Source organism: Hippopotamus amphibius, chromosome 9, assembly GCF_030028045.1.
Source record: "Hippopotamus amphibius kiboko isolate mHipAmp2 chromosome 9, mHipAmp2.hap2, whole genome shotgun sequence".
In the NCBI taxonomy this organism is placed as follows: Eukaryota; Metazoa; Chordata; class Mammalia; order Artiodactyla; family Hippopotamidae; genus Hippopotamus; species Hippopotamus amphibius.
Window position 1 is genome coordinate 91024084 of NC_080194.1, and position 25714 is coordinate 91049797.

The following is a 25714-nucleotide window of genomic DNA, read 5'->3' on the forward strand; positions in this document are numbered from 1 at the left end:
CCACCCTCCAGCCCCGTCCTTGGTCATAGTGGAGCGGGGGCAGGGTAAGGACCTGGAGGTCATGGTTGGGCCCTGGGTCCCTCCTGGAACATCGAATAAGGTGGGAATGCCACACTGTGGAGAAGACCTAGCTCTCCTACCCCACATACCCCGACCCCATGCCCCCAACAACCAGGCCTCCCAAACACATACTCCAAATGCTTTATTGTTCTGCTGAGATGCTTACAAATACTGAAAAACATCCAGCCGGGGCCGAGCAACCATGGCCCAGGGCTGGGAAGGGGGATAAGGAGGTGAGCTTAGTGTTAAGGCGCAAAGGGCTGAGCCCAGGACAGCTGGAGGCCTGGTCCTCTGCTCTCCATTTCATTCCCCTTCTGAGGCTGCAGGAGGGCAACCGGACCTCAGGGCCCCACCTCTGCTGCTTCCTCTCCTGCTCAGGACTTCCTTCAGGGGGTATCTGAACAACCCTCTGTCCGTCAGAAATTCAGCCCTATAACAGAACCCCGAGGACGGCCCTTCTAGCTTCTTCTCCCATCATCCAGTGGCTCCTCCTCTGGTCTCTAGTTCCCAGCTTTGCCCCTTCTGGCTCTAAGCAAGGCACGAGTGGAAGGGGGAGGGCTGGACGGGGGAGCCAGCAGGCTGTGTGTCAGGGCCTGGAGACGCAGGCAGGGGCAGGGAGAATGTGTTCAGTCCCTTCCCCCGGCAGGAGATGCCCAAGGGCCTGGGCTGGAGAGATGATGGCACGTACCCTCAGACGGGCCCACAGCTGAAGCAGTGGGCTGAGCTACCGAGCCACGGCCATTAGTGTGTGGCCGTGGTGATGAAGCAGTCACTATGGTGACCCTGGTGATGGGTCTGCAAAAAGAGGATAGGACTGGGACCTCAAGAGGGACACTTCCAGTCTCTGGCCTTTGAGCAAAGTAATAAAAAATATAAACACAGGACAACAATGGGGTAGAGCGGGGTTTGAGAAGGACACCGCCTGAGCTGTTACCCCACTCTGGATGCGGCTCTGCTCAGCCCCCAAGGCCCCTGCAAACAGGGCTGAGGCGAGAGGGGATCTTTGGCAGATTCTGGTACCATAATTGTCCTTTACAAAAGAGAACACAGGCTGGGGAGCGCAGGTGCCAGGTCAGAGCAGAGGAGCCCTCTGTGACAGCTCCTCAGCCTGGCGGGGCCTGCAGCAGGACCCTGAAGGGTTATTGCAAGTTCTGGGCTCCCAGGAGGCAGCAAAGCCCCCTCCACAACTTTTATCTCCTGGCTGGTTCTTGAGGGGGCCAGAGCTCAGACACTCACAGGACAAGCTCCTTACAGAATACTACAAAGTCTCTTCTTGTACAAAAGCCCCAGTAACGCTCCGCCCTCCAGGTCTCTGGGAGCACTTCTGCGAGGCCTGAGGCCCGGGGCACGACCCTGTCTCCAGGGGTGAGAGGAGGAGCAGGCCGCTGGGCATGGGTCCTGGGCCAGCCTGAGGGTCAGTTCATGAACTGAGTGTAGCCCTCTGCCCCGGTGACAATGACATCCATCCAGATGCGCATGGCCTCTGCAGACGGCGCCACCATGTAGTACAGCCGGTCGTGGGTCTTCACACAGAAGGTGAGGGCTGGGTTCGGGCTCTGCCGAGGGAGAGAGGAGAGGCTGAGCTGGGGCACCTCCGAAGCCCAGGAGCATTGTGCACCTGCCTCGCTGTCTGCCCTTCCTGTCTCTGACTCCGGGACACCCTGGAGCTCGGGACTGAGTCCTAAACAGGCCCGGAGCCCGGTCCCCACCATCAGGTGGGCCCCAAGCTGAGATGTTCCCCTCCTCACACCTGGGCAGTCCTTGGACCCTGGCAGGGCCCTACCCTGCCAGGTGGGGGCACTGTTCCTTGGCACCCTCAGGCACAAAAGGGAATATCAAAAGAATCAGAAGCAAAAGCCTGTTCCAGTGAGGACCAGAGTCTCTTCTCATCAAAAGAGGAACAGGTGGAAAAAGCTACAAGTGGGAGGCTGGGCCCCAGGACCCCAGAGGCACAGAGATCAGGGGTGGAGTGGGCATCTGAGGCTCGGCGGGAGGAAGGCTGGCTTGCATGAAGGCAGACGGCCCCAGCCTCAAATGTTTCCTGTTTATCAATCCTCTTGACCAAATCTAGTCTCTGAGGGCCCCTTCTCCCCATCCTTTCTGCACTGCCCACCCCCTCAGAGGGAGACGTCCTGCTGTCACCTCGGGACTGGGGGGCAGGCAAGCATACTCAAGCCGACAGGGGCTTCCTGCTCTTTGCACACCCCTCGGCTCCTCCCTCAGGCCTGGGGGAAGGGGTGGGGTGGGTACTTAGGGGAGAGTCAAGGGTCAGGGGCGAGAGGGGTACAGGAGGCGTTAACGTGCGGTAGTTCTGGTTACAGGTATATGGGGAGGGGTACCTCAGTCACCATAGTGAAGCTGAAAAACCTCTTCTAGGAAGGGGAGAGGGAGAGAGGAAGAGAAAGTTTACAAAGAGAACAAGCAATGGGTCTGAGCCTCTGAAGAGGGCAGGCTGGAGGCCATCGCTTCCAGAGCCTACCGGGCCCACCCCTTCCCCAGGGCTGTCCCTCTACCCCTCACCTTGGCCGCACTGCGCAGGTGGTCATAGTACACTTCCTCGATGGCCTGGAAATAGATGACCCCCTTGAGCTTCGTCTCATGTTTGTCTGCAAAGGAACAAGGGCCGGGCTCAGGAGGTCTGTCATACTTCAGGTCAAGCTCCGTGGACGTGGTGCACCGTCATCCAGGAAATGGGCTGATTCCCGGGACTCCAAAACAGAGCCCAGCAGGGAGCCCAGAAGACACGCTCAGTGTCCAGCCTCGCTCAGAACTATAAGGGAGGCAAATTAGAACTCCGCCGAGATACCACTTCTCACCTATCAGAACGGCAAAAATACACCCAAAATACACTGCACACTTTTGGCAAGTCTGTGGAGAAACAGGCATTGTAATAAATCTGACAGGTGGGAGTATAAATTGGTAAACCCTTAGGAGTGGTTTGGCTGCATCTACCAAAGTTAGAAAGGTGTTGGCCCTTTGAGCCAGCTTTTACACTTACAAAAATCTATCTTACACATGTACAAAATAACAAATTTATAAGCTTAACCATACCAGAATTTATAGTCACGAAAGATTAGAAACAACTCAAGTATCCATCAAGTGGAGGCAGCTAACTTAGAGTGTGCCACGTGATGGAATACATCCACCTGTTTAATAGAATGACAGAAATATCTGATATAGATACAGATTCAGAAATAAATCTATTTCTGATATGCCCAGATATCAATATCTAGATATAGATATATTTGAGATAGAAAGATCTCTAAGATACATTAGCAGGAAAACAAGGAAAGTATTGGGAGCTACTTTTTGTGTAAGAAAGGGTAAGAATACATGTTTGCATTTGTTTATATTCCCCTAAAGAAACTCTCGAAGGATACACAAGAGATTTAAAGGTGGTTACCTGTAGTTAGAGGGGGCGTAATTCTCCATTTAAACCTTTTTATGTGTTTTGAGTTTTGAAATATATGAATGTATTTATCTATTTAACTCCAATAGTAAAAAAAAAAAAAAAATGGAAGGAAGCCTATATCTTCTGGAGGCACGGATGGCAGGAAGGAGGAGGTCAAATTAGCAGAGCAGATGCCTGCTGGGTGGGAGGGGCAGGGCGCTGACAAGGGAAAGCACAGGGCCTGCGCCATCCCGTGCTGGGCAGACACCGAGCGGGCACAGCTGACATCCCGGGCAGCAGCCCGAGTCACAAAGGAAGGGCCACACAGTCACTAAACTCAGATGGCACGGCTGGCAGTACACACCTTCACCTCCTCCCCTCCACACACCCCACCCCCCCACCCCCACCCCGTCCTTTCAGGCCTGAGGCATCGATCGATGGATCCCGGATCATTGCTACAGCCTCCAGATGTGCCCTGCCCCGCCCCCTGCCCCTTGACTCCCCTGCCCTGATGCCCAGAGGGCAGCTTCCTGAAGCAAACTAAATCCTGCTGCCTCAGCTCACGAGCTTCTCTGCCAATCCCCTCACTGGAGCCTGCTGCCTCCCTGGCTTGGCAAAGGTCCCCAACAGGCCGGTGCCAACGCGTCCCTCTGGCCTTGCCTCACATCCCTCCCCTGCTCCAACCCCAAGTTCTCTCTGGCCAGGCTGAGCTTCTCACGGTCCCTTAAAAGAATGCTCTGGAGACACTGGAATGGTCTCCAGCCCATGTCCTTGGCAAACTCCTAAGTCATCTTCAAGACCCATTGCAAATGTCACCACGAGCGTGCACGGTTGTGCCCCCCTGTGCTCCCACAGCACAGAGGTACAGAACTTACGGTGCTGAACCTGAACCCTCCTTTATCTATTCCTAGATCTAGCTCCTCCAACACCGACTGCTATGTCCTAGCATACAGCAGGTGCTCAGTCAATGTTGAATAAATGAGTCTGAGGCACTAGGATCCAAAGAAGTCAGAGGCCCTTCTCTTAGGAACCCACAATCTAGAGGGGAAGAAGGCAGACACACAGCCACCTATTGGCTGTGTGACTTGGGCGTGGTTAGGGCTCCAAGAGAACACCTGCAGGTCACCGGTGGTCAGGAGTGTTCACACTCCAGCTGTTTGGCACAGTGTCTAGCACAATACATGTGGCATCTGTTGTGACATCATTATGCCCCAGGGCTGACGTCACATGGCAGAGGGACCCTGTATAATGCAAGAGTTACACAGCGGAGGGCAGGAACCGTTCCCAGTGAGGTGGGGCCAGGAAAGGCTTCACAGAGGTGGTTTCTGATCTGGACCCTGTAGAACAGAGGTGGTTCATGGCGTAGGTGGGAGGAGGGCCCAGGCAAGGGCAGGGAGAATGGCAGGTTCAAGGACAGGCAAGGCACACTCGCCCCATCCAGCCATAGGCCCACCTCCATCCGATGCTTCCTGCCTGGGACAGGGACCCAGCCCCCTCCAGGCCCCTGGGCCTAGCCATCTCTCCAGCCTCTGTTCTCTCCCATCTCTTCCTTCACTGGAAATAGTAACACATTCCTGCCTCCGCTTCCTCACCACCCCACTATCCTCCACGGATCACATGCAATCTGGCTCCCATCCCGGTACCCAGCAGAAACCATTCTCTTGTCAAGATCCAAGCCCTGAATCCAGTGGCCTTTGGGTCCACATTAGTCTTGGCCTCTCTGCAGCATCCATTGTCATTGGTGACACTCCCTGCCTGCATATCTCTGCTCCCCTGGCTGGCTTCCTTCTCCATGTCCGCCCCGCCCCTTCTCCCATCTGACTTGGTCTCCTTTTGTTTCAAAAACATTTAGGGGAGGTCACACGTGCCAAGCGCCAGCCCAGCACCTGGCATGTGGCTTCCTGCCTCCTGCCCCTCTCACCCTGCTGGTGCCTCCTTTTCCTCCTTCCTCACAAGGGTGGGCCTGCCCAAGGGTGCAGCTCTGTCTCTCCCTCTTCTCTGCTCTGAAGTCTAATTGCCCAAGTTCAGTCTTAGCTCTGCCTCTTGCAGCTGAGAGACCTTGGGGGAGTTACTTAACCTCTCTGTGCCTAATTTTCCTCATCTGTAAAATGGGTGTAAAAACAGTGCTTCCCTCACAAGATTATTGTGAAGATTAAACGAGATAATGCACGTAGAGTGCTTAGCACGGCATCTGGCCCACAAGCGTTCAGTAAGTATAATCTGCTTTCATTAGTACCATCATTATTATTCCCACAGCTTCAACGTTCACTCTGCCTCTAACCCTGACCTTCTTGTAACCCTAGATGCACCATGGGCGCTTCAACCTCAACGTGCCTAAGAGGGAGTTGTCCTCCCAGGCCTGTTCCTCTCCATCCTGACAAAGTCCCTTCCCAGCCTAGGTGGAAACATGGGGATACGCGTGTCTCTGCCTCCACACCCCCAGGGCCCAGGTGGTCAGGGAGGGCTTCTTGGAAGGGATGGCACTTGGTTGGGGACCAGGTCAGGGGGGAAGCAGGGCGCTCCAGGCCTGTGTGACTTCAGCACCAAACACTCCGGCCCTTTCCTTCCAGGCTCTGAACAGGACCGCTCTTCCCGGCTTTGTGGTTGGGTGGGGCCGGTGACTGGCTGAACAGGCCCACTAGTGACTCGGGGATGGACCCCAGCTGGGGCACTTAACGCCAGTGCAAAGCCAATCAGGCTGCTCTTCACCCTCTGCCACTGCAGCCAGCAACATTCCAGAAAGGTATGCTCTGAGGCAAAGAGAACACTGACGCAGAACAGAGCCCCCACCAACCCACGGCACGCATGGACACGCATCAGGAGTAAGAAGGAAAACGTTGGTTTTGAGCCACTGGGATCTTAGAAAGGGCTGCTTCCCTAAGACCTTTCTGAAGCACAGCCTAGCCTGTCCTGACTAGGATATGATACAGCATCCCACACTCCAAGTGGGAACTGTCCAGAGGGAACTCCAAGGATGAGAAATTAAGCTGGAGGCTGGGTGCAGAGAGCTAAGGGAGCAGGACAGGACAGGCGGGCTGTCCCCAGGGTTGTCCTGAGCGGCCCAGGCACTGCCCAGCAGCTTGTCTTGGAGTCTCTGCAGGAACTTGCCCAAGGCGGAATCCACAGGACTCCATGCACCCACAGCATCTGGGGTCCCCTACAGCATCCCCATCACTCTTTGTTCACTGTCTGCCTCCCTGACAACAGGCTCCAAGGGAGTGAGCTGTGGCCACCTTGCTCGTCACCAGAGCCTAGAACAGTGCCCAGAACTTATTAGATGCTCAGTAATAATACTGCTGAAAAAATGAATGAGTGAACAAATCAGTGGAGGTGAGCCAGATACACTCTGTACGTTTTCAGGGAGGGCAGGACAAGACCCAGCCCAAGCCCCTCATCCCCACTTGGAAGCTTCCAGAAGACCTGCTGTCTGGGGTGACAGAGCCCAGGGGTCTTGGCTCTGGGGCAGTCTTGGGATAACTCACCCACATAATAGGAAAGGGTGCGCTTGAGCCGATCGAAGACAAACCAGCGCTTCTTCCACGATTTAATCTTGCCACCCATCTTGACCAAGTAGCCACGGCAGACCTGGTGGGAAGCAGGGGTGAGGAAGGACCCAAATGCACAGCCCCTAAAGCTTTCTTCCCTGGGCAGCAACGTCAGCGCCATCACCTGTGCCTGTATTCACGGGTGCTGTCCCCAACATCTCTTGAGGTCAGCACACCTGGTCCTGGGACAGAGACCTCTGGTGTTAGGGCAGGAACTGAGGCCACTATTCCGAGGACCCGGGAGGTGCCCCTGAACATGGGGTCCCCACCATGACACCCCAGCCCTGCGCCCCAGGGGCCCCCGAGGGCCTGTACCTTGCTGCTGAGCACCACATGCAGGCAGGTATCCACACCATGGCCCGACGACTCGATGTGGGTCTTCAGGTCAAAGTCCTCCTTCCGGATGGGCAGGTAGCGGGTCAGCGGTCGTGCCTGGGAGCAGAGGGCAGGATCACGAGGGGCCCCTCTCTCTCTGTCGTTTCCTTGTTCTTTGGCTTCAGTCCTGAACCCGCAAAAGCCTGCCATCACTCCCTCCCCACCCTCATGGCTGTCGCTCTGGTCTCACAGGGCTTTGGCCAAAGCAGGGACCTGGCACAGCTGTGCTGACTCCACCCAAGCCTGCGCAAACTGCTGAATGGCTCCCCGCCTCCGCTTCCCAGACACAGCCGTCCTCGTCCTGTCCCTGGCCCTCCTCTCCCTCCTGGGCTGAATGGAACAAAACAAAGAACCAGATGTGAACATGACCTTGGAAGAAAAGCCCAATAAGAAGCCTGGTCTCTGACTTCCCATGGGGTCTTGTTTGGGTCACAGCCCCTCTCGGGCCTCAGTCTCCTTATGTGTAAACAAGGACTTTGAACTGCAGAATCCCTAAGGTCTGTTCCACCTCAACATTTCTAATGTTTCACTAGAATTCTCAGTCAACTGGAATTTTTTTCTACTCTTTATTTCTAGGAAGAACGTTAGAATGACACGAGAAGCAAACACCATAAATTATTTAAAGAAGAAACAACATGCTCAGCTTCCCGGAGGTGCCCCAAAGATGAGCTGACCCCACCCACCTCCCCGAAGCCGTGGCCCCTGCAACCATGCCTGAGCTCCAGGGCAGGGGACCAGAGGAAAGAGTCCCAAAGAGACCACTACCTGAGCCAGGCAAGGGGAGCTAGGCATTTAGCAAAGACTCCAACACAGAGGAAAAACTCACAAAGTTTCTGAGTATTTCTAAATTTCCGAGCCAATCTAGGCAAGCTACCCTTCAGGATTCATGCTGCTGCATCATTAGGGAATCAAGGAGCTGTGATCGCCCATCACTGCGGGGAGGACCCCACCCTGGGGAGGCCTATGGACTCGCCATAGGAAGGGACAACCTGTCTGAGTCTCACAGGCTCTCCTGGGGGCCCAGGACCTGGAACCAGAGACACAGGTAGATTTCCTTGCCCAGCCTAATTTCTCCCTCTGCCTTCAACTGCTCTGCTCACGTCTCCTGTGTAAGGAAAGAGCCCAGGGCTGGCTTTTGTGTAAGGATGGATTCTTGTCCCAAGGAGAAACTAGTACAATTCTCTTTTGGAGATGCAAACCGAAAGTCAGAGTGAGACCAGCTGCTGGTGGTGCGGGCTGGAGCCAAAAGGTCTGATGGATTGAGGCTAGGACAGCCACGTAGCACCAGGCACAGGAGGGCATCAGAGACCAGGAAGGAGGTGCAGTGCAGACTCACGAGGCCCGTGAGAGGCCAAGGGGAGCCACCCTGATTCTGACTCAGCTCCCATCTCTGGAAAGCCTGTCCAGACCCTCCTCTTTAAAAGGTGGCCTGCCATGACCCCACAACCCAATCAAAGCACACACACAAACACACACACACACACACTGGCTTGAACAAGCCCTAGTGGGGCCCTGTTTCTTGGGGCCAAACAAGTCCCAGGCAGAATTCTGCATGTGCACTCCTTTCTGGAGAGAACAGGCTCTACAGCCCAGCAGGGGTACCCTGGCACACCCCAACCCCTCCGCAGCCCTACTCTAAAGCCCACCTCCCCCTTACCTGCGAGAACTGTTTCTCCCGCATCTTGACCTCCTTCTCCACCAGCTGCTGCCTCCGGGCGCTCTCGCTCTGCAGCCTCCGTTCCACCTGCTCCCGCCGCCTCCGCTCCTCCTCCAGGGCCTGCCGCCTCAGCTCCATCTCCCGTTCCTGCCCCCAAAGCTGGGGCTCAGTGCCCGCCCCCCAAGCCCCCGCCACCCCTCCTCAGGCCGGGGCAGAGCCACAGGGGGCACCCACCTCAGAGGGCAGCCTGGCATGCAGGGCCACCACCCTGCAAGCCCACCCTCTCCAAGGACCTTGCTGACAAGGGTAAATGCCTTAAAGTGAGACCATCCTGGCTTCAAATCCTGGCTCTGCCACCTTTATGAGTTCTGGACCCTGACAAACTCCCTAAGCCTCAGTTGCCTCATCTATAAGATGGGGCCAAGAATGCCTACTCCTGGGCTTGTAGCGAAAATTAAATGAGATCAAGTAAGTAAATGTCCACCACTGACTCTGGAAGGAAGGAAGCACTCAATAAAAAAAAAATGGGCTTCTATAATTTTTATCTGAATTTCTAAGACATGGATTATCTAAACCACTTTTTTTCACATGGAACATATTCAGTAGTCCTTCCCTAATCACTAAGTGAAGGCCCTCTGAAACTCCAAATGAGAAACATTTATAGTTGAACTTCAAATTTTATGGAAAAAAATGAACTTATGAAAGCTATTATCAAAAGGTGTTAAGTCATTAAAACAAACCATTAAGGACAGAGCATGTGGGTGATGTTTTACATGTCTTTCATCATCGATTACAACCTTTATATTATTAACTCCCATCTGCCACTTCTCCCCAGCTTGAAACTTAGCAGAATCTCCTTTTTCTCCATTTGCCAAGAGATGTTTGTAAATCTGCCCTCCTCTGAAGTAAATAAGACGAAGAGGCCTTCTTGTCTGGTCTCCTGCTCCCCGGGGTCCCACTCTCATCTCCAGACATGCAGAGTGCCCGGATGACAGAGACAGCAGCTTCTGCAGATTCTTTATTTAAGCTCCTCCCCCGGCACGGTTTCCTCAGCCTGGCTATGCCCGCGATAAACCACTGGCCCCTCTGCTATGGCCCAGCCCCAGGCCTACCAGTAGGGAACTTGACGCCCCCGCAGCCAACACCTCTGCTCTAGCTTGGACATCTGCCTTCTCTCCGTCCCCATCCTTCAATGCCAGTTCCTAACCATCCCCAGAAGGAGGGGCCTGGCACTCAGGTAGAGAGGAATCAAAATTCCCATGGTGGCCAAACGTCCACAGAAGCGAACACACAAAGACTGGAAGTTCCCATACAGGAAATTCACGGTTGGACAATGGTTACTGTGCTGCCGCCCCACTTTACCTAAGAGCTGTGAAGCTTGTCATCTCGCCAAGCCTCCCTATCCCCCACTTGAGGAACACAGGCTTTGAAAACACTCTTCCTCAAGGGACTGCTGCGAGGACAATGTAGGTGAAGGGGCCTGGGGAGGAGGGGAGGCCCTTGGTGGGCGGAGGGCGGCCCCGGGGCCCCGCACCTTCTCGCCCGTGGCCCAGATCTGCCTCACCCTCGACTCCATGAGGCGGCTCTTCTCCGCATGGGCTTCTTTCAGCATCTTCTCCATTTCTTCAATCTTCCCCACGTCCAGGCCCAGGCCGCTCGCACTGGAGAGGGAAGGGGAGGAGGCACCTGCTGGAGGCGGCGGCCCCAGCGTGGGGAGGACAGAGGCGGCGCTGTCGGAGGCCGGGGCTCGGGTACCTGGACATGTTGTCGGGGGAGCAGGCCGAGTTGCCCCCCGTGGAGATGCTGGTGTCCATGCTGTCCGAGCTCTCCAGGCTCAGCGTGTCGTAGGCGTGCTCGCCCTCCTCACCGCGCTCCCGTGAGGCCGGCAGGTGGTGCAGGATGGAGTGATGCATGAGCGGGGGGAAGCCCGAGGGCCCGGCCGGGAAGGGCCCCGCGCCGTGCAGGGCGTCCCACTGGCACTGCGCCTCAGCCGCCGCCTTCTGCTTCAGCTCGGCCAGCCGCCGCCGCTGCTCCTCAATCACCTGCTGCCCTGCAGAAGGGACAGGCGGGTGTCACGGCGGGCACCCCACCCACCCACGGAGGATGCTGGCAACATCACAGACGGAGGGAGGAGGCGAGCAGGGAGAAGGTAACCCGGGGCAGCCCCCTCGCCCCCCACCAGCTTCCCTGAAGCCCCCGCAGCTCCGGGTCCGGCTGCCCTGGCAATGCTTCGTCGCCTGCACAACTGGCCGTGGCCACACAGTCTGGCTTCAGCGCTTTCACTGCGTCCTGAGCCCACACAGGGCACCGAACCTGCCCAGGGGGTGCCCCGGCAGCACGACAGCCAGGTGGCTCCAGCTCACAAGCAAGGCCTGAACAGGCGGGCGGGGCGCATGCACCCACCCTGCTGCTGGGGAAGGGGGAAGGGAGAGGTGCTGGGAGGCCCACGAGCACCCACGTCAACGCAGACCCCGCGGCGAAGCAGAAGCAGGAGCACCAGCAGCAGGAAAGGAGGGAGGGGGCACGAGGCGGAGCACAGCTGCGGCAGGACAAAGCTCGGCCGGAGGGGTGAGGCCAGCCTGACACCCCAACCCAGCTCAGCCTGGGAGTCTGCCTGCGGGCAGTGGGGGCCTGGGCGGAACACGTCATGCGGATGCCCCTGCGGGGGCTGCCTGACCAAAGCAATGCCCTCAATGACCAACGCTCTACCTGCTGGGTCGTCAGTTGGGAGGGGCTCGGCAGGAAGCGACTCGACTGGTGGGGGGGCCCCGAGTAGAGACACAGAGGGGACGAGAGGGGAGAGAGGCACAGACGTGGGCTTTCAAAACAACCAAAATGCACACAAGCAACCAGGACTCCTGGGTCCATAGAGCCAGTATCTTAGGGAAGCATCTGTGGAGGTCATCATGTCCAACCCCCTGCCTCCAGACAGGGCAATGTCTGTCCCTGCTCAGACCAACGAGCATGTCCCTTATTTGCTGGGTTCTCTAGAGAAGATCTCACAGCGACCCCCACGCCCACCCCCTCCCCGCTTAGTCCCCTGCCCTTAGTCTTTTGAAAAATATCCATCCACGGATCTCTTCTTTAGGTATCTAATCCAAATCCTTTTTGCTCTTGCCTGGATCCCAATGAAAGGAAAAACATCCTGGAAAAGGCGTGGGCATGGATGGGGTAGGGTGGAGGGTGCGCGCCAGACGTCCAGGGCCCCCAGGAGAGCGGGAGGGCTGGCGTTGCAGCCACTCACCCTTCTGCTGCAGGGCCAGCTGGCGCTTGGTCTCGATGTCCTGCAGCGTGGCTGCCAGGTTGCGAGGAAGGCTGCTTGTGCCATTCTGGGCGAGTAGCGTACTCTGTGAAGGGAAATGGAGCGTCGGGACCTGCGGCTCAGAAAACACCTCCCCTCACTCTCAAGGCTCTTATGGGCGGCCTCCACCCCGCCACCACCACCACCCTGCCACACAGCCCACCCTCTGTCCTCAGACCTTTGGGGAGGGGCTACGGCCCAAGGTAGCCACGCTGAGCTGGGAGGAAGAGGAGGAAGAGCCAGAGGAAGAGGGGAGGGGCCCACTGCGGGTCCGGGGCAGGGGGCTGGTGGCCTCACCATCCATCTTGGAGCGGTAAACCTGGAGGAGAGAGATACTGCCTGGTATCCCCAGCTCCCCCATGGCCACACCCCCACGGCACCTAGGCTGGCTGTGATCCAAGGGATGGCCCCAGCACCAGGCCCCTGAGGCCTGTCTAGCTGACAACAGCCCTGAGCCTCCTGGGCCGGCCCAATGGGCAGATGTTATTCACAGCTGTGAAGCCTCCTTTCCAGGCTGTTCCTCCTTGGGCCAATCCCAGATCCAACCCTGCATCTTAGAAAGGACCTTGTAAATCAATCCATGTGAGGAGTTCACACCCATGGGCAGCGCTGTACAGGAGACTAACTGGAGGCCAGGGCTCCCTCTGGTCCCAGCTTTGCCACTAACAGGCTGTGTGACCTTGGGCCACACACCTCCCCACTCTGGGCCTTGGCTTCCTTATCTGCAAAAGGAGGGAGCAGGGCTAGACTAAATAATTGCCAAGCTTCCCCACAGCACTAATGTTTGGTGAATATGGTCTTTGGAGTCAAGAACCCTGACTCTCAGTGTAGCCTCTGCTACTTCCTAGTTGTGTGACCTTGGAGAGATTACTTATCTTCTCTAGGCCCCAGTGTTTGATCTGTAAAAGGAGAGTTTAACATTATCTACCTCAAAGGCCTGTGGTAATGATTAAATGAATCAAAACATGTGAAAATCTCAAACCAGCTGGGCACAAAATAGAAATGCCACATAAACAGCTCCCAAAGGGAACACGTAATTTTAGCTGAGATCACAGTCTTAGCGGTGCAACGTCTTCACTCAAGGAATGAATCTTGAGTGGTGGTGATCGTGGTGGTGGGGAGGTGTTTCAGCCACTACAGCCGGTCAGTAGAGTGACACTTGGGGCAGAAGACTGCCCGAATTCCCTTCCCCCACCCCGCGGGCAGCAGCTTGCTGCAGTCTCAAGCAGCCCCACCCCCACCCCACCCCTGCCACTGCCCCCGGGCAACTCTGTGGAGTCTTGAGCATGTCCTCAGGGCTGTCAATTCAGAGTCTTTGTCCCACTCTGTCCTGCCTCCAAGGGCCATGCCTGGGGAAACCAGGAGAACAAAATAGTGGCAACTCTCCTAGGACACACAAGTTCCAGAGGCAACAGGCCTAAGAGAGTGTCTGGCCCCCAGACCAAGTGAGAAGCCCTGGGGGTGAGGGCTGCCAAGGACTAGCTCAGCACAAGGCACCACGGCTCCAGAACCCCCTTCCATTGGACAGTCAAGAGCACCACCCTCAGATGATGACATCACATTCAGGAGGCTGGCCCTCCACGCCCCGAGTGCCAGGATGGCTGCCCAAGAGGGACCCTACTTCCCTCGCAGGGTCCAGAGGCCCCCGTTGCCCTGGCTGGATTAACCCCCGCCACCTAAGGCAGCACTGTGGGGCTGATGGGGTGGCAGGAGGTACCCAGAGCAGAGAGGAGCAGGGCCTGGGGAGGGATGGGCAGGGAAGGAGGGGTTACCTGCAGCTGACGGGAAGCTTTGGCGGGCAGAGGCGGGGGGGAGGCGCGAGGGGAGGCTGCAGCGGGGTCAGTCCCCAGCCCGGCCATCAGCTCCTGGTACCACTGCTCTAAGTCTACAGCAGGGAGCAGCAGCTTCTCCATCTGGAGGGGGCGCGGGGAGGAGGACAGGGGACAGGAGGGGAAGGACGGAGAGGAAAGGTCAAGACAAGAGGGGAAAGGAAAGGGGAGGAAGAAGGAAGAAAAGGGCGAAGAAAGGGGAAGGTTGGAGGAAGGGTAAAGGAAGGCCATTATCAGGGAAACAGACAGGAAGGGAAGGGAAAAAGAGAAGGAAGGAAGGGAGAAAGGAGAGCATAAAGAGAAGAAAACACAGTGAGAAAACAGTTGCCATGAATGTGCTAAGGGCAAAGAGACACAGGGCACAACACCCGGACCACAGACATGTGCTGCGCCAACCACGATGCCAGCCAGCGAGAGCCCCCCAGCACGCAGCGCTCCCCCCAGGGCCGGCCGAGGGCTGAGATGCCCTGCGCGGGGGCCAAGCACACACAGACAGAGCCACGCCACTAGTGGGCTGCGGGTGGCAGGGACACACAGACCACCAACCTGGGGTGAAGGCGTGACAGAAGCGAAGGAGGAGGAAGAGGGCAGCGCGGGAGGAAGGCAGGTGGTGGGAACCAGGTCCTGGGAGGCAGAGGCCCAGGGAGGCAGGCCTGGCGCAGGGGCTGTGGGCATGGGCGAGGTGCCCCACACGGCCTTTAGCTGCTCAAGCGTCATGTACTTGGGGGAAGGCCGGACGCAGGAGGGAATACAAGAGGTTAATGGAACTGGAACCCAAGAGATGGCCCTGCTCACGGGCAAGGGAAGGGGAAGGGCAGACACGCAGCGCGGAGGAAGCTTGTAGAGCCTGGGAAAGCCAGGGTCCTCTCAGCAGGAGGCCCTCACGCGAGAGCAGAAGGCCCTCCCTCCTAGAGCCATCAAGAGAGCTCCCGAGGGCCCAGGCAAGAGAGGGAACCACTCCCAAGCTCCCCTACGCCAGCCGCCCTTTTCCTTCACTGCTGAAGACAGACCCCACTGCCCCGCAACCCAGGCCTGAGGGGCAATCTAGGGCATCCGCAAGGAGGCCCTTGGGGCATAGATGGGCTCACTCGGTGGCTGGTACCTCACTGTCAGGCAGGGGCCGGGCGAGCGCGCTGGGGGAGGTGGCAGAAGCATAGGGGTCCAAGCGGGAGCACAGCTGGAGAACCTCTGCCAGGCTCACATACTCCTACGGTGCCCGGTGGGAGGGGGAAGGGTGGGCAGAGAACAGGTTAACAGGATTCAACCAGGTACCCAGCACCCACACTCCATGCCAAAGGGCCATCACTCCATTCAATACAAAATCCAGAGCAGGAGTGGGGAGCTCAGCTGCCCACTGTGCTGTCAGGGGGGCAGGCGGGGGCAGAAAAGGGCAAGCAGAACTGTCCAAAGGCCTTTTTTTCTTTTTTGGCCCCACCACCCAGCTTGTGGGACCTTAGCTCCCCAATCAGGGATTGAACCCACGCCCTCAGCAGTGAAAGCGTGGAGTCCTAACCACTGCACCGGCAGGGGATTCCCTGAAGGCTCTTCGTGACCGCCACTTCTGAGGCTGCCTTGGCCTCCAAGCCCTGCCCCAGGCAGACCCTGAAGGCCCACTCCTGGGCCAGGGGCAGGTGAAGAAGCCTGAGGAAGGTCTTCTAAGAGTCCACCAGGGATCAGGACCCAGCTCCCAGAGAACCCTTCTGTCTCCAACACCTTGGGCATCCCCAGTGAGGCACACACATGCATCACTGAGCACCAGTCACATCATTCCCCAGGGTCCCCTCACCCCATCTGCTGGAGTAGGAGCTGGAAGGAGCAGAAGCTGCAGGCACCACTAGGGCCTGAGCAAGAGGGGCCCTGAGAAAGAGACCTTAGCAGGGAGTAGCAAAAAGTGTAGGTAGAAAAACAGGCCCACTGCCCAAAGGTTAGGACTTGGAAAGATGCTAACACACCAAACTGTGGGTTGGGAAGACAGGGACTGTCATATTCCCTGAGCATATCCTTAGAATCCTGAGCTTATCTAGGTGTTGGGGACACGGTAGGCATCCAAAATGCAAGCAGAATGAAGCACAGGATCCTAAGCCTACCCTCTCCAGGGGAGCCCATCCTGGCCTAGCTCCAGAGGCTGACTGTCCTCCTGGGGTCATGGAAAAGGAAAATAAGCTGCAAGGCCCAGTGTGCTGTGAGAACTGAGGGATGGCATGCAGAATACATGCAAATTTATATGCAGATGGACGCTCTGATTTTGCATGGGCTGCCCAGGCACCTATGGAACAGCAAACTCTGGCCAGACAAAGGATTACTGCCACCCGCTCTCCAGCTGGGCTGCTGGGAGGAGCTGAGGGCAGAAGCTGCGCACGCAGGCAGACAGGCAGTGAGTACCGCAGAGCAGGCATTAGCTGTGATTACCTCTTGTGCTTTGGGGCAGAGCTGAGTGGAAGCAGGTGGGGTTAAGGGAACAGAGGAGGCCCCAGCCTGAGAAGACCCTGGGGAGGGACCCAGAGCCGCCGTCCCCAGCCCCACCTCTGAGGACTCGGAGGTGAGCAGTTCCGCCTACAGAGAGGGTACGTGTGAGGGGTCTCACCCCTCCCACTCAGCCCAGCCACCCCACCCCAGGCCTAAACTGTTTGTGCAGTGAGGCAGGAAACCGGGCATGTCCTGGTTGGGCCTCACACACCAGGCATGCAAAGACTCAGGAAAGAGCAGCTAAAGGAGCCCCAATGCCCACTTCTGAGCCTGTAGCCTATTCCACACAGAAGCCCAGGCAGCTCCAAGATCGGGACCCCTAGATCCCTGTGCTCCTCCTCGAGCTGAGTCCACTCAGCCCTGGCCCTCACCAAACCTCCGAGCTGCCATCCCCCCCCCCGCCTGTGCCTCCTGAGTCCCCAGACGCATTCAGGCACCCACAGTGGTGAGCTCAGCAGGCTCCTGGGAGCCAGAGAGGCAGCCGAAAAGCAGCAGCTGGTAGCCACGGAGAATCCAATCCCGGACCTCAGAGCCATCCCTACTTGAATCTCTCCAGTTCAGGAAAATGTCCTCATACACAACCTCAGCTGTTGGGGTGAAGGCACCACGTGTTGCTCCAGAGCCTCCCAGGAGACCCCTTGGGGCTGAGGCTGGGGCCAACCCAACCACGTTACCTCTTTGAGGGTTGATGTGGTCTTCGGGAAAGGCCTGCCTCCTGTGAGCGAGTGGTATCTTCTTTCCAACATAGCCAGTTTCTCCTTCTCCTGCAAACCCAAAGAGGAAGAATCAGAAAGGAGTGGGAGTGGGGCCAGGGGCTCCGCGTAAAGGGGGATCCCACGTGGCTGGCCAGCCTCCACCCCAGCCCTTCTGCATTCCCCTCCCCCCTCCCTCAGGCCCTCCCCCGCCCTCATCCCCCGCCCACCCTGACCCAGGCTACCTTCTGCAGCAGCTGCAGGGAGGCGTTCTTATCCCGGGCTAGGCGTTCAGACTCTTGCACAGCCTGGGACCGGATCTGCCCAGCCTGGCTGTCCAGGACCACCAGGCGCTCCTGGAGGAGATGGGGGTCATGGGTCAGAGCCTGGGGAGACAGGGCTGAGCCCAAGGTGAGGCTTGGATGTCTCTCTTGCCCAGAGACCCTGGGCTTGGGTGAAGGGAATCGATCAGCCCTCCTGCTCAGCCTCATTTCACCCAGGAAAACGCAGGCTGCTGTGGTCAGCCCCTTCACCCTTGCCCACCCTGACCAGTGACCCTGTGCCACCAGGCACACCAGCCAGAACTCAAGTTCCCAAGTCTCCCTTCCCCCCACCCCCCCAGTCAATGTGTCTGGAATCCCAGAGATGCTGAACGGTTCTCCACCTGCCCCTCTGCTCCCATCCTACTGCCACCACCCCAACCCAGGCCCTCTGCTTTCCCGGCCTGGACTTCTTCACCAGTCTTCTGCTTCCACTCTCTCAGCTTTCTGATCCACCCCACAGTGTCACGAATAGCTCCCGAAAATGGCCTTTAAGGTTTGTTTTGGTTCGCTTGCTTGTCTGAATTTTCTAATCTTTTTAGAATGTATATTACTTGAACAACTTTTTTTACATCCACGAAGGGTAGATCACTCCTCTTCTCAAAATCTTTCAGCGACTCCTCATTACTCACAGGGTAAAGCACAAACCCCTCAGCCACTACTCAAGGGCTCCTGGAACTGGGCCTACACTTCCCAGACTCCTGCCTTCCCTGTGCCCTCAGTGTGCTCTTGGCTTGGCCCTGCTGTACTGTCAGCAGTACAGGTGTACACTCCCAGGCCTTTCTTCTACAGTTCCTTTTGCCAGGAACACTGTCCTGTCTTCTCCACCCATCGAGAGCTTACTTATCCTCCAAGACCAGACCCAGCGCTATCTTCTCTCCAACATCTTCCTTGATCACCAATTTCTTTGCTTCTTGCTCTGTGCTCAAATTGTTCCATGTCCCATTCGCCTTGTATTCACCATTATTACTTGTGAGTATGTCTCCATCACCACCACCCCGCCCAAGCTGTCCAATCCAGGGGCAGGGCCAATGTCTTTTTTGTCACCATGTCCCCAGTAGGGCTTAGCGCAATGCCTGGCTCAACAATCATGTGCTAAAAGGGAATGAAAAGATAATAAGTGAGAGAGGAGGAGAGGGGCTGGGGAAAATGGACTGGGTTTATCCAAGGAGGGCTTCCTGAAAGAGGAGGCCTTAAACTATCACCATTAAGAGCAAGACATAGGAGAGAAGGGAGGGAAGAAGGGAGCTGTACTAAATCTGGGGTCGGCCCAAGCATACTGAAGTAGACCAGGTGGTAATCCTCACACAAGATTTGCAATTTACTGACAACTTGTCAGGATCCAAGAACTCTGCTAAATGCTTTGCATGTGTTATCTCATTTAACTCTCTTCTAAGGCAGGTGCCTTTATGCCCATTTCATTGATAGGTAAATGCATTTGTAAGGCAGAGCAGCTCAGGGAGAGAAGCAAGGGATCTGGACTCAGGGGGAGGCCCAATGGCTCCCCATTTACCACCAGACTCAGGCTAGCCATCAAGCCCCACTTTTTGACACCCCTCCCCAAACTCACTGCCCTCACCCCCCACTCACTCACTCCAGCCTGGCAAAGAGCACATGCATGCGTACGTGTACACAAATGCGCAAGTCTCAGCCACAGGCATGTGGGCCTGGGCCACCCTCCCCCTTCTCCTCCCCCACATCTTCCTAACCCTTGCTTAACATAAGTCTCCTCCCAGCTTTACATCCCCACCCCATCACCCTGTCCCGGTCTGGCTGAGATCAGGAGCAGACATCACAGCATCTGGGGCTCCAGAACTGGCCAGGATGCGATACCCAATCCCCTTGTTTTACAGCTCAGCTGAGCCAGGGTTAAGCCAAGGCTGGAATCCAGGCGATGCCTTTCCAGGACCCCTGGCAGGCTCTGATACCCAGATCTCAGGTCTTTGTGTGTGTCCCAACATTTCCATCAGAGAGCCCTACAAGGGCAGGAGCAAGCCTCCTCTTCAGCCTCATCCTCCATCTCCATCTCTCACTTCCCTGCCCAGCCCCGAATGTGAGCCCAATCCACCTTCTACTGGAGGACTGAGGGGAGCCAGAGCTTAATAACAATAGCTATGGTTCACTCGAGTGCTTACTATGATCATATCCTATGCTGTCTTCACATACATCATCTCCTTTAATGCTCATTAGCAGCCTGTTATTGTTCTTGTTTTACAGATGAGGAAACCGAGGCTCAGCAAGCTGAAGTCAGGCCGGCACTGAGGGCCTCGAGGCAGGGATGGGGTGGGGCGCACCTTCCTCTTGGCGATGCTGCGGAGGAGCTCGGCCTTGCTCCGGAGCAGTCCCTGGCCCGCGAGCTCGCGCTCCTCCTCCACGCGGCTCTCGCGCTCCAGCTGCTGGAACTCCAAGTCCTCAAAGAGCTTCGTCTCACTCTCCAGGGCTTCTGCCTCCTTGAACGACAGTGACAGAGGGGGTCGGGCGGTGCTCACGATACCACTCTGCGCCTGGAAGGCCAGGTCACAGAGGTGAGAGTTCTGGGGGCCGGACCCGGGAAACGGAGGAAGGGACCTGCCCCCACCTTGCCCCCTTACCTCCGCTGGGCTCTGCCCCTTTCCCGGGCAGCGCTGCCTGCGGTAGCAGAAAGCAGACCCTCCATCCCCCCCCACCCCGAATCCTTCCTTGTCCCCTCCAAGCCACAACACCGACCCTGGCGTCCGGCAGGTACTGCAGGGCCCAGGCGGTCCCGGCCCACCGCTCCTCTCTTCCGGGCGGGCGGCCCTCGCGGGCGGGGAGGGGGGCTGGGGAAACTGACCCTTCTCAGCTGCTCCTGTAACTGTTCCCGCACTGACTCGGGGCAGTTATCGAGCTGCGTCTGGAGCTCGGCGTAGAGCGCCTGGCGTGCCTCCAGGTGCCTCCGTCCCGCGGCCAGCTCCGCCCTCTCCTGGTCGCCGGAGGGGGAGGGGGCGGGCACAGGGGAGAAACAGAACACACACTCCTCAACTCCGGCCCGCGGCTGCGGCGGCGCGGGGCGGGCACGGGGAAGGCGGTGGGGGAGGAGAGAGAGGAGGCGGGGACCAGAACAGGAGCTTAACCAGGAGAGCAGAGAGCAAACGGGACAGAGAGGTGCAGAGAGGGAAAGGCAGGAAGCTGGGGCGGGAGACAGCACTCGCAGGTGCAGGTGATGGTGTCACAGGCAGGGGTGTGGGTCACAGGAAGAAATGTTGGTCTCTTGGAGTCCCTTGAGCTAGAAAGTTTTGGGTAAGTCCTAAGCAGAGGCCCTCTGTTTTCACTCCAAACCAGTCAAAGCCAAAGCTGGTTCCACCTCACAAACGCGGAGCCTCTAGCTCCTGTTCCTCCCCTCTTCCACTTTCCAGAGACCAAAATTTAACCCTGGGAAAAAGGGTAGAGTTGGTGAGGGTTAAATACAGGAGTTGGGTGTGAACTGGGAGCGAGGATGTTAAAGCTACAGCAGTGCAGTGGAGGGGACCCCAACCCAACCCCCTTGGCCTCCCCACCTCCTGCCCAGGGTGGGGGTGGGGTGCTGGCACTGCAGGCTGAACTTCAGCAGGATGAGGGTTGCAATTAGTTCAGCCGTTGCCATGGTAATAGGAGCCCCAGGAGTGGGTACACAGAGGAGGTGGATGGCTCTGTCTGGGGCGAGATGACACCTCTGAGGGCGGGAAGGGGGAATGCGGGGAGGGGCTGGTGAGTCACCCCTCCCAAGGACAGGCAGAGGAGAAACTATGATTACTGATCCCAAAGCCAGAGTGGGGCTGGGGGCTGGGGACAGAAGCTGAGCGAACCTTCCCCACTACCACCACCAGCACCACCAGCACCACCAGCACCACCAGCACCACCAGCACCTCCACCTCAAATAACTGGGCCCAGAGAGAGGGCAAAGTCCATGCCTCCAGGCAATGCCAGGTCAATGAGAAATGAGGTTAGGCAGGTTCCTGCTGAAATGCTGAGCTTCACCCTGGAGTCCCTGTGATGAACCCTGCCTCTACCCACCTCTCCACCCCATGCCCCCATCCTCATCCAGGAGAGGAGGAGGACCTGATCAGGCCAGTTTCTGGGGTCCAAGCACTTCCCCATGCTCGGACTCAGCCTTTGCGAGATACCCTATGTTCTGGATGGATCAGGAGTGGGAATAGAGAGAGACCTACCCCTTCCCACCCTCTGGTTGGAGTGTCTGAAATTGGGAAGCTCCAGAGGAAAGCTAGGAAGGGTAGCCACTGTGTGGCAGAGAGCCCCTGTCTATGCCCTCCCCAAGCCATGCCACCACCACTGGACCTCCTCATCCCTCTGCTCAGGAGGGAAGACAGGTGATGGCCGGGGGACAGCCTGCCTCTCCTATGTGCAGGAAACTGCCAACAGTCTGTGGAGGCCGCACCCTGGCTTTTCCAAATGAGAGGAGCTCTTCAGGCCGAGAGGCACCTCAGCCAAGCATTTCCCCCAGTTTTGTACCCCTCCTGCCAATGCCCCACTGAGTAAAGTTGAGCTGTGTCCCCTGCCCATTCCTTTCTGATCAAAACCCTGGGGTCCCACACCAAGAAAGGAAGGAGGCAACATTAGAGGGGAGAGGCCAAGGGCACAGAGGTACCCATGGAGTTAGTGCAAAAGCAGGCACGGCTCAGCCCTGCCTGGGTGGCACTGGCAGTTAGGGGCATGCGGAGAGCCCTGGACAGTGATTAGAGGGGGCGTTAGTGCAGGCCTGGTTGGTAAGCGTGGAGTTAATTTGGCACAGAATTTGGGAGTGTGGTTTTGGGGGCCAGAGCCAAAGCTCCCAAAAAAAGGTGGGAGGGTCAAAGAATTTTTAAGAGCTTCAAAATCAAGGGGCAGGAGGTAGACACTCTCAAAAAATCCAGAAGGAAAATTAATTCTTGGAAAAATACTGTCAAGTCCAGAAATAGGTGGCCCCTCTCCACTTCGGAGCTTTTGGCACGTTGTTGGGCATCTTGGGCGTGGCTGGCACGGCCCCTGTGGGACGGAGCGGCCCCTGCAGGCTGGCACGAAATCTGAAAGGGTCAGGGGCAGGAGCTGGGACCGTCTGGGGTGGGAGGCTGCAGATCCTGAAGGCTCAGGGGAAGCAGGGACCTGAGGGCCATCTCCCAAAGACCACATCCTGAGCACCGGAGCCATGCTTGGAGGAGGATGTCCTCCAGGTGCAGGGCCCCAGACCTGAATCACTCCCCAGCCACCGGTCCCTTGTGCTGTCTCATCACCCAAGAAAGGGCTTTGGCACTTCCTAGAAGGGGCACGAAGGGCCCAGAATGGCAGGCACCCAGGCACCCAGAGGTAGAACAGAGACCCAGGCAGAGGAGACCCCAGACACCAGCCCAAACCCTGGCAGCGCCCTCCAAGCTGGTACTTTCCACAGAAGACAAGGCCCCCTAACCCTGGAGGGGCCCAGAGACCAGCCGGTCTGCAGGATGGACAATGAGGTAAGGGGTAAGGGGCCCCAGAGAAGGCATCTCTCCTCCTTTCCCAGGCCACTGGCACCCAGCATTGAGCCAGACCAGGTGTGGGTTACCTTGTCCCTCTCCTTTTGGATGCCTGTCTCCAAGGTCACCAGCTTCTCCTGCAGCTGGTCCACCGCCTTCTGCTCCTTCTGCAGCAGCGCCCGCTCTGCCTCCCTCTCCCCCTGCAGTAGCGCCCGCTCCATTTCAGCCTGGAGGCAATAGCACGGTCCACGTCAAGGCCACTTAAGGCAGCTGGACTCACGCCTCTCTGGGGCCGTCACTGTGCCTGGGGAGGGGTCCAGCCAGGACTCTCGCTCTCACCTCTCGGGCCGACTCCTGCAGCTGCTGCTCCAGCTCCTTCACCCGGACTTTGAGCTGCTCCACTCGCCCCAGCACCTGAGCCCGCTCCTCTTCCAGGGCCAGCACCTCTCCCTGGAGCTTGGCACTAGGTGCATCTTCGTGCTGGAGGGAAGCGGAGCCATCACTGGGGAAGCCTAGAGCCCTCCAGGATGAAACTAAGAACAAGGATCCCCATTTCTCAGGGTGCCTGGAAGGAGCAGCTGGACTGAAATAGGAGGAAATTCCCCTCCCTGCAAGGGGAGCACTATGGCTTGGCTAAAGGAATAAAGACTCACCACTGAGTGCCAGGCCTGGGTGGGGCCCCAAGGAAAGGCAGGTCATAAAGCATATTTATAGCTTGGAAACTCATCAACACCTCCCCCACTTCCTTGCCTCCCCCACCCCCTTTTTTTTGGCCACGCTATGCAGCATGCAGGATCCCTGACCCGTGCCCCATGCCCCATGCCCCGTGCCCCGTGCAATGGAAGAGTGGGGCTGTAACCAGTGGACCACCAGGGAAGTCCCGCCTCCTCATTCCTACACCTCTCATCCCTGATGTCATCCCCAGTTTCAGTTACTTCCCCCTCACTGGACCTTGGCATCCACCACATATGCCTGCCGGCCTCCTCGGCCTCCAGCGGGCCCAACCCCAGCCCCGGCCACCCTGCATCCCACCTCCTGCTGGGTCCCACCTCCTGCTGGGTGCTCTCAGTGCTACTGCACTCCTCCTTGAGATTCTCCTCGTCCGAGCGCTCCACACTCTCCCACAGGCGTTGGGTGGTGCCTCCAGGCTCCTCATTGCTCCGCCCAGAGGCCCCAATGCCCCCTGCCAGGCCTCGTGAGGGCCTCCGACCAGCCAGAGCCAAGGCTGCGGCTGCCTCCCCAATGCTGGGCAGCTCCCCGGCCTCAGGGCCCCCATCGGCCCGGCTGTACTCGGCACACAAGTTCAGGATGGTCTCCAGGCGCTGGCGTTCCTGGGAAGGGTGGACAGAGCAGGGCGTAAGGGGAGGAGGCTGGGTGGGGAGGGGGGCTAGAGCTGGGCACCGTGTCCTGTCAGGAGAGAGGACTAGGACACCAGGGGCTCAGGCTCAGAATCGAGTCAGGAGAGCCCAGATCCCAAGGTCTGGGGAGGGAGAGGGAAGGAGGGCGGGTGCCCCAGAGGCAGGCGGGAGGAACCAGGCTGTCATGCCACCTGCCCACGTGGCCAGCCCCTCCCATCTTCCTGTTTCCTCTCCCTTCGCATTCTGTCCCAGGGTGGGCTTCCTCATGGACACACAGGGACACATCCAGACACACCCAGAAACACACACTGGTAAGCAGACTAAAGACCGCAATGAGACAGATAAACACGCAGGTGCTCACGCTGACACGGATACACATAGATCCAAAGACACCAGGGCCCACAGAGACACTACCGCATAGCAGCACTGACACACACGGACACAACACGTGCCCTGGGCCTGCAATAACAGACAGCTACACACAAACACACGAGTCCTGACATGCACAAACGCACACTGGCGCACACACACACAGATAAACACAGTCTAGCACACAGACAGGTGGGCACTGACACAGACAGGGCTGCAACACAGACCCGGGGCCCACAGGGACCGGACATGGGATCACACAAAGATGTGCTCAGCATATATTCACCTTGCCCGAGAGGCCTGGGCCCTCCTCATCCCCATCTCAGCCCCCAGGCACCCTCAGGCAGCCCTCCGTTCCTTCCCAGCAGGGCAGGCTGCTGCCAGCACTTGAATGCTTGGGCCCAGGTGTCAGGGCTCCACGGCCCGGCTGCTGCTTCGCCCACCCCCTCCCCCACACAGTCCACCCAGATATCTCCCAGGGGCCTAGGAGGTGAAGGAGGGACAGTACAGGCATGCTCCTGGTCTGTGCCCCCTCTCCCGCTCATAACACCCCAGACCTGCAGCTTCCTCTAGGCTCCCATGGCTCCCTGGGGTCCCTCCACCTCTGGTGTCTCTCACCACAGTTTGGCCACGACCCCCCAGACACTTACCCAGCTTCCCTCCTGCTGCTTGCCCAGTTCCATGGCAAGAAAACCAGGAACAGAGTCTCAGCACCCAGGAGGCTGGGCCAGTGCCCCCGCCCCTGCCCCAGGACCCAGATAAGCAGCTTGGTTGATGTGGGAGGGGCAGGGCAGGCAGCCTCCAAGATTTAAAGTGGCAGGTGGAGCAGGTCAGGGCTGGTGAGGCATGTGGGGGTGGGGCGGGGGCAGGGCTTGGGATGGGAAGGCTGGATGGAGTTGAGGGAGGC

The 25714-nt window shown here is 57.8% G+C and overlaps 1 protein-coding gene across 13 annotated transcripts in view; it reads right to left on the reverse strand.

Annotated features, from left to right (window-relative positions):
• Positions 1-187: 187 nt before the first annotated feature.
• PHLDB1 (pleckstrin homology like domain family B member 1) overlaps positions 188-25714 on the reverse strand; it is a 44742-nt gene continuing 19215 nt past the window's right edge. For 4 of the 13 annotated variants that reach the window (XM_057749647.1, XM_057749646.1, XM_057749658.1 and 1 more), the window contains 18 exons: positions 24130-24411; positions 23420-23560; positions 23170-23307; positions 20449-20577; positions 19931-20086; positions 17562-17672; positions 17299-17388; positions 14102-14242; positions 12508-12648; positions 12273-12375; positions 11738-11782; positions 10784-11078; positions 10593-10689; positions 9029-9175; positions 7312-7428; positions 6934-7036; positions 2581-2666; positions 188-1616 (listed from right to left, as the gene is read on the reverse strand). In XM_057749647.1, coding sequence (XP_057605630.1) covers positions 1476-1616; positions 2581-2666; positions 6934-7036; positions 7312-7428; positions 9029-9175; positions 10593-10689; positions 10784-11078; positions 11738-11782; positions 12273-12375; positions 12508-12648; positions 14102-14242; positions 17299-17388; positions 17562-17672; positions 19931-20086; positions 20449-20577; positions 23170-23307; positions 23420-23560; positions 24130-24411 — 2463 coding nt within the window. In that variant the 3' untranslated portion in view covers positions 188-1475. Of the gene's footprint in view, positions 1617-2580; positions 2667-6933; positions 7037-7311; positions 7429-9028; positions 9176-10592; positions 10690-10783; positions 11079-11737; positions 11783-12272; positions 12376-12507; positions 12649-14101; positions 14243-17298; positions 17389-17561; positions 17673-19930; positions 20087-20448; positions 20578-23169; positions 23308-23419; positions 23561-24129; positions 24412-25457; positions 25531-25714 lie in introns of those variants that run through there. The other 9 variants (XM_057749653.1, XM_057749652.1, XM_057749659.1 and 6 more) reach the window with 8 other exon arrangements.